Source organism: Lotus japonicus, chromosome 2 (assembly GCF_012489685.1).
Source record: "Lotus japonicus ecotype B-129 chromosome 2, LjGifu_v1.2".
NCBI lineage: Eukaryota > Viridiplantae > Streptophyta > Magnoliopsida > Fabales > Fabaceae > Lotus > Lotus japonicus.
Window position 1 is genome coordinate 66,236,658 of NC_080042.1, and position 8,301 is coordinate 66,244,958.

Genomic DNA, 8,301 nt, shown 5'->3' on the forward strand with positions numbered 1-8,301 from the left:
AAGGACGATCTCAGATCGGACTTCATCGGAGCGAGATGCTTCACAGGAGCGTGCAGCTTCATAGGAGCGAGATGCTTCATAGGAGTGTGCTGCTTCACAGGAGCGTGCAGCTTCATAGGAGCGAGATGCTTCACAGGAGTGTGCTGCTTCACAGGAGCGAGATGCTTCATAAAAGCGAGATGCTTTATAGGAGCGAGATGCTTCATAAAAGCGAGACGCTTTAGCGGAGCGAGATGCTTCGGGTCATCGTGAGGGTGACATTTTATCCGGATCATATTTTGAGCATGACATTGCATTGGCATACCATGCATTTAACTATATTCGTTGATATATTGCTTATCGAGTTTTCGAGATATAACTTATTGAACTGTTGAGATATTGAATATTGAATTGTTATTAGAAATCTGATAACATGTTATGTATATACCTTAGGGTAGACGATACAGAACTTATATGTCTATATACAACCTATATATATATACCCCTTTATTCATCACATGTTGCTTGTATTATCTATTATATTCCGTGAGTTGACCCTAGCGCCTTGGCTTTGTGTGTATGGTTGTGTTTGGGCGGTCGGCCTGCTGCCAGACGTCCAACCGCTGATTCAAGATGGTTCGTCGTTCGGGGAGGATCCTGAGCACAATGACTGCTACTGAGTCTTCGACGTGGACCCGGACTTCATGCATGATCGGATGAGGGTCGATGTTAGGAGTGTATTATATGGGGGGATTGTTTTCACAACTCTGATTGTCATTTCCCATTTGGGGCTGACTTATCTTCTTGAAAGCTGTATTCATAAAACTCATGGCTCTGACCATGGGATGAACTTATTCGCCTGCGGGCACTATCTCCAATCACTTTATGTTTATTATCTTTGGGTTGAGTCTTCATTATGTTAAGTCTTATATTTGAAAAGAAAACGAAAGAAAAATATTTACGCATTTTCCGCACTATTGATTTAAAGTCACTAAAGTGGCACCACCGAAATCGGGGTGTTACACCTGTCATTTTTCAAGCTACCATCGTGTGTGGAGAAAATTTGTACTGGATTCATGAGAAGCTTCCTTTGGGGAGGCGATGGCGTGGATCGGAAGATAGCGTGGGTCAAATGGACTAAGGTGTGTCTTCCTAAGGGTGCTGGTGGCCTTGGTGTTAAGGACTTAGCGTCTTTTAATAGGGCACTTCTTGGGAAATGGTTGTGGCGTTGGCATAAGGAACCTGCGACCTTATGGTGTAGGGTGCTCCAAGCTAAGTATAATGGTAATTCGGGTGCTAAGTTCTCTGCCTGGTGGCGGGACATTAATAGTGTTTGTGTCTTCACTACACCAAAAAACGGTTTTTACAGCGGTTTTTTTTGCCTTTTACAGCGGTTTTCAGCGGTCCAAAACCGCTGTAGATCTCGCCGCTGTAAAAGCCTTAACAGCGGTTCTAACCGCTGTAAAAGACTCATTATTTACAGCGGTTGATTTAATAAAACCGCTGTAAATACATACCAACAACAGCTGTTCTCTAAAATAACCGCTGTACTTGAGTCTTCTTTTACAGCGGTTTCAGGAGGTAACCGCTGTAATTTGTTTTTTTTGTTTGAATTAATTACCACACCTGTTCAGCCAAAAGATCAACATTTTTTTTTTTCTGAAAAGAAGATATATTGATCATAATTTAACCGAAAGGGTACACATTTCAAAAGCTATGAAAGCTGACTGCAAAATCAATACATATCACCAAACTAAAACAAGGTATAACACAGTAACATAAGCTAAAACAAGGTATAGCATATAAGCACAGTAAAAATTGTTAGCATAACTTGCTATTAGAACAAGAAATCCGCAAAATGAAACTCGTTGAAAGAAATAAGCCATACTTGTTGTCTTGAAGCTGATTTTGTCATTCTGCGATTTCTTAGCCAAGTTGGATAAGAAGGACAAAGGGAAAACAAAAGCTGCTCTTCCAAGAAGTATTAGACCCAACAATACTGAACTCACTGCTACAGATGTTCCAGGGCTGCACAAGAAACCAAGCGTGGCACATGAATTGTTTTTCTATTATATAACAAAAGGGAGTTTTCTGACGAACAATTCAAGAATGAAGGATAAAATTTCCAAAAAGAAAAGCAGAAAACAGCAATTTGTTGACATGAAATAATGTCATTCAACAATTGTTACAAAAACGTTAGTGTCTCAATGATTGCAGTGTGCACTAGTCTCTGAGAGGACATGGGACATACCTATCACTAACAAACTTCCATTTTTCAATGTCCAGGGCATCCATCCCAACATAAAGGAAGATGAAGGTCTCAGCAACAAACGACAAGGTAGCAAAGGCGTGCCTGTGAGAGTTGAACAAAAATTATATGTTTAGGTATAATAAACTCGGACGGCGTATTAGCGTATATAGCTAGAGGAAAACTGTTCAGGAGACATACTTGGTAGTGATCTTGAACTCTCAGTCACATTATGCCAAGTATAATGAGACATAACAATCCCACAAAAGAATACGGTGAGAATTCCACTCAGATAAGCTAACTGCAGAAGATGTAGATACATCAGCATAATGCTAATGACAAATGTTAACAACATCTCAAGAGCATCACTGTAGTTCTTTAATACTTACTTCGGCGAAGTATACTTCTATAATCTATAGTCTATACTAGAAATCCAGAAACAAGCCTCATGCAATCTTGTCATTATCGTGATCTTTTCATTGGGTTATTCACTTATTTGATAAAACACGTTCACTTAGACATTGTAAGAAATCATTTATAATGGATTAATAACATTTAGCACCAGTTAACTGGTGAACTCTCCATAAACTGTAGACTTTATGTCTACCTAACAAAACATACAAAATCTGAGATTGCGAGAATCCGGGACTCAATTTATTATCATGAAACTGTCTACAACTACATTTTTACTATGAATAAACTGCATATATACAATATAAAACAGTGGAATACCATCATGGTTACTGTTGAAAAGACGATAGAAATGACAAAAGTGTCAATACTATACCTGCCAATGTATAGCTTTTTAATGATGTAAGCACTGAGAAGACCTGTCTACAAGGTGATGGAGAAACATTAGACCAGAGCCACAAGCCTTACAAATTTTTATGTGCATGCTCATCCTTGTTATAGATCTTGTCTGTGTCTATGTGATGTATGCTTGAGAGAATTAGAGGGAGAAAGAAACTTACCAAAACCCCAAGCAATGTGCTTGCGATAAACAGATACAAGAAGTTGCCCAAAAAGTGCAAAGCAATTGAAGAATTAATTTGATTGAGGTCAAAGCTTTGGATTGCATTGAAAAGCACCACTGATGTAGCATCATTCACAACACCCTCCCCAAATACAAGACTGTACAGCAAAGGTGTCTCATCTTGATTTAACACCTGCATCACCATTTATAATTCCAGTAATTAGCTGCAATATCTTAGTTGCTGGGAGTATGAAAAATTTATATCGTTACAGACCTGCAATGTGCAAACAGAATCTGTAGCAGCAAATTGTTAGCACTTAGCATTATTACCGCTGTATATAAACGTACTAAACGGTAATAACGAGTTAATATTATACCTCAATGATATCCCACGAAATATAATTTTGTTCAACTGCAGAGAATGAGTCAAAAGTTTTATAAGTTCAAAGTTGAAGTACATGTCATAACAAGCAGTATTAGACATTAGTGCATGTTAGGAAACTAGTTCAAAAATCACAGTGAAGCCAGGATTATGGTGGACAGAAGCAAAAGCTAAGGGAAGTTGCTTCTATCAACCATGATTTCGATTTCACCATGGTATTCAGATGAGTTTCCGAACATACACTTGTCATTAGGTTGTTGGTTAATTAGAGTACAGATTACTATGAAAATACCTGGCTCTGCACAAATTTAGCAACCTGAGCACTATCGCCTGTCAGCATGGCTGATCGCACACCTAATGAGTTTAGCTCTTCTATTGCTTCCAAAGCACCTGATCTGCAAGCATCAACTAGGCTGAAGACTCCAACTATAGTTGGCTCACAGCATTGTTTTTGGGTTGAAGTCTCGTGACTTTGAACTTGCATGTGGCTATTGACTATAAACATGATAAAATGATTCAACATAGTGCATATACTAACAAATTAAATGATAAACATGTGACTATGAGCAATGAAGCAGATAGAATATTGAAATCAACCTGAATTGCACCCAAAGGGGACTATAGATCCACTCTTGAATTATTGATCTTGTCATAAATTACACATGCTAAAATTAGAAATCCTACAAGAATTAGACTAAAGGCACTGTTTTGTAATCACCTCTTTCACAGCCAGCTCTGACAGCAATTCTCATATTGCCTATATAGACATCTATCTCATCAATTGTACCAGAAATTCCTTCCCTTGGAAAATTTTGAAAGTTCTCCACATTTTCAGGGACTGGTTTTATAGAGTGAAACAATCCATATTCCACTAGTGCAGCTGCCATTGGATGACTTGATTTACTCTCAATACTTGAAACCCTTCAATGTTTTCATTAACAAAATCCAGTTAGTCTTCAAAGAGTTATAAATTAATCTCTAAACACAATGGATTGACATTTTTAAGTTTAATTAATAAAAGTTACCAGTATAATAAGGTCTCAATGCTAATGTCATCTACAGCACAAAAATCTGTCACTGAGAACTCTCCTCTTGTTATTGTGCCCGTTTTATCAAAAGCCACTGTCTTAATTCCAGAAAGTGTTTCGAGATAATCTCCACCTTTCAGCAGTAATCCACTTATTGCAGCTTTTGTGAGAGCACAAAAGACTGCAACAGGTGTGGAGAGGATGAGAGCACAAGGACATCCACTCAATAAAACTACAATTGCTTGATGAAACCAAGGCTCAATATCAGGAACTCCTAATGCAACCGGAACCACAACAATGCTAGCTGAAATCAAGGCAACCACTGCCATAGAACAAAAATCGATGCAAACATATTTAGCAATCTAAGTATAACACTGAAAGTGAATTTAACAATTAGTGAAGATTTTTTTCCCATTTCCTCAAATAGAAAAGTTTGTCTATGTACTTGATACTTACCAGGAATATAGTAATTTGAAAAATTATCTATGAATCTTTGTGCTCGAGATTTTCTGCTAGAAGCCTCTTCAACCAGTTTTGACATTCTTGCCACCACTGTGTCATTTGCAACTTTCCCCATGCCCCCCACATAGAAGATTTCAGTGAATGATTTGATCGAGGAGAGGAACAATGGAGCGCTTTTGAACTCTGAGGACAGGGCAACGAACCGTGCACGAAGGGACACAACACAAGAGCGGCAACGGCGCAGCAGGGACGGAGGCGGCGGCAAGGACGGTGGAGGAACAAGGTGCAGCAAGCTTTTGAGAGATGGAACAGAGGTTAAAATGGCTGATAAATAAAGTCTAACTTCTTTTATAAAATAAATGCATGTCAGACAAGGTCAAGAAGAAAGAACTATGTGTGTGTTTGGACCATCGTTGTCACACTTGATTTCAGATAAAATTGATTATGGTCAAATTGATTATGGTAAAAGTGAAATGAACAGATTAGAAAGTGGGTGGATACATTCAAGAAATCTGATTTTTGTGGGGCAATGTTGTGAAATCTCAGAATTAATTATATTCGCTTCAACACAGAATTGATTTTGGCTGAAATCAATTCTGAGATGATTATCAAACATCTATACTGTCATCTAAAGTTTACTCAACGAGAACTGATTTTGAGGTTACCAACGGGGAACCAAACACGCTAAATCAAAACACAACACCAACAGGTTAAAGTACCTAAAACAAAAGCATCAAATTCGCAATATTCTGACAGACCTAGAGCAACCCCCATTCCAAGTTCCAATTATTGATACAATTATAATCTTACCTTGCAAAACACTTGGATGATTGCCTCTACAAAGTTGACTAGGCTGCCTCTTGAATGATCTCTTCTTTCGTAGGAAGGGTTTAGGAATAAACTGAGATCTCTTTGATTGATGACACTGACACAAGAAATCATATCAACCATGTCAGTCAGATAACAAGGTTGCATTGCAGTTTACAACAATAACCACCAATTTAGTCTACAACACCTAATTTAGATTCTAATAAAAACAGAGGAAAAACATGATATTGAAAATTAAGATGCTAAAAAGCAAATAAAAATGAAAAATAACTCAAAATAGGAAGCAAATGTAACCATCTGAAACTGAAAAAGACAGAAGAAAGAAAGTGGATTCAAGATATTTTATATATTCATATCAGGACAATTGAAAACCACAAGTCCTAAATATTTCCCATGTTTTGGCTACAAGATGAGAAGACAACAGCTCAAGTTATTTTCCTAAAAAAAACAACTTCTACAAGGTGATGGCAAGAACCGTGCACAAAGGAACACAAAACAAGAGTGGGAAGGACGGCGACAGGAAGGACGGCTCCGACGCCGGCTAGGACGTCTCCGGCGGCGGTAAGGACGGTGGAGGCAGAGGTAAAACGCGTTTCAGAGAAGGAGGAGAGGTTAAGAGTCGAGAGAGAAGTGTGGTGTAAGGCCCAAGTTTTAACGCTTTGGATAAGTGAATAAAATAAAAGAGTTATTTGATTAAGATAAATTTGGGAAGGAAAGAGATGTATCAGGACTTGAAGGTGAATTTTTGGTGGCCAGGAATGAAAAGACAAGTGGCAGAATATGTAGCTGCATGTTTGACCTGTCAAAAGGCGAAGGTGGAACATCAGAAATCTGCGGGTATGCTACAAAGCTTGGATGTACCTCAATGGAAATGGGATAGCATATCGATGGATTTTGTCGTGGCATTACCAAGAACTCAAAGAGGATATGACTCGATTTGGGTAATCGTGGATCGACTGACTAAGTCGGCTCATTTCATACCGGTGAGAACTACGTACAACGTGGATAAGCTATCAGAGATTTATATAGCTGAGATTGTGCGACTTCATGGAGTGCCAACAAGTATCGTTTCCGATAGAGACCCGAAGTTTACTTCACATCTGTGGGGAGCTCTTCATGAGGCTTTGGGAACGAGGCTGAGATTAAGCTCTGCTTATCATCCACAGACTGATGGGCAAACTGAGAGAACTATCCAATCATTGGAGGATTTGCTACGAGCTTGCGTGTTAGACAATAAGGGCAGTTGGGACACCCTATTGCCACTGATTGAATTCACATATAACAACAGTTTTCATACGACCATAGGTATGGCACCGTATGAGGCATTGTATGGCCGCAAGTGTAGAACACCTTTATGTTGGTATCAAGATGGAGAGAATTTGTTAGTAGGACCGGAACTTCTGCAACAGACAACTGAGAAGATTAAACAGATCAGGGAAAAGATGAAGGCTTCTCAGAGTAGACAGAAGAGCTATGCAGATCAAAGGCGCAGAACCCTGGAATTTGAAGAAGGGGATCATGTGTTTTTGCGAGTTACCCAGACTACAGGAGTTGGTCGAGCAATCAAATCAAGAAAGCTGACGCCAAAGTTCATTGGACCTTATCAGATTACTCGTCGTGTAGGACCGGTAGCTTATCAGATCGCACTACCGCCTTTTCTATCAAACGTTCACGATGTATTCCATGTGTCACAACTGCGGAAGTATATTGCTGATCCGATGCACGTCATCGAGCTGGATGACATTGAGTTGAAGGATAACTTGTCTTTCGAGACACCGCCAATCAGCATTGGTGACACAAGGGTAAAGCAGTTGAGGGGTAAAGAGATCGAGTTAGTGAAGGTTATTTGGAACAAGGACACCGGCGATGCAACGTGGGAGCTGAAGGAAAAGATCAAGGAACAGTATCCAGAACTTTTTACTGACCCTTAAGTTTCGAGGTCGAAACTTTCTTTTTGGAGGGTAGTAATGTAAGGCCCAAGTTTTAACGCTTTGGATAAGTGAATAAAATAAAAGAGTTATTTGATTAAGATAAATTTGGGAAGGAAAGAGGTTCAGGAAAAGTCCAAGAATGTATCGAAAAACCGAAAGAGTTATAGCACGACTAACATACGCTTAATCCTAGGTCGAAGGTATTAGTGAATAGTTAATTTACGCTTTAGGACTCGATGGAAACTAATTCCAAAAAATCCTCAGAGAAATGTTAGAACTTCTCTTTTCCGTCCTTAAACAACCATTTCGATGCGAAATCCTGGAAAGTACGAACGTCAAATTCCAATTCTCGGAAGTTTGCCGAAACGGAATCCCTGATAGTTCGAAAAACCTAAGATCGACAGACGATGAAGACTTTTTCTATCCGGAAACTCAAACGAAGATTCCACCCGCGTTCTCCTACATCTCTC

The 8,301-nt window shown here is 39.1% G+C and overlaps 1 protein-coding gene across 1 annotated transcript; it reads right to left on the reverse strand.

Moving 5' to 3' along the window:
* Positions 1-2,718: 2,718 nt before the first annotated feature.
* Positions 2,719-5,187, reverse strand: LOC130736880 (putative inactive cadmium/zinc-transporting ATPase HMA3). Its single transcript, XM_057588655.1, has 6 exons — positions 5,067-5,187; positions 4,608-4,932; positions 3,899-4,503; positions 3,578-3,612; positions 3,199-3,393; positions 2,719-3,061 (listed from the first exon to the last, which is right to left on the reverse strand). The coding sequence occupies exons 1-3, from the start codon at positions 5,185-5,187 to the stop codon at positions 4,272-4,274; spliced, it is 678 nt and encodes a 225-aa protein (XP_057444638.1). The 3' UTR covers positions 2,719-3,061; positions 3,199-3,393; positions 3,578-3,612; positions 3,899-4,271.
* Between the last annotated feature and the right edge of the window lie 3,114 nt (positions 5,188-8,301).

What these genes read in the sequence shown, in the direction of transcription:
- LOC130736880 (XM_057588655.1), bottom strand. Translation starts at nt 5,187, where the DNA reads ATGGGGAAAGTTGCAAATGACACAGTGGTGGCAAGAATGTCAAAACTG. An exon ending in TTCAAATTACTATATTCCTG is followed by an intron (nt 4,933 to 5,066) that starts GTAAGTATCAAG and finishes GTTCTATGGCAG; the next exon opens with TGGTTGCCTTGATTTCAGCT. An exon ending in ATTGAGACCTTATTATACTG is followed by an intron (nt 4,504 to 4,607) that starts GTAACTTTTATT and finishes AAAACATTGAAG; the next exon opens with GGTTTCAAGTATTGAGAGTA.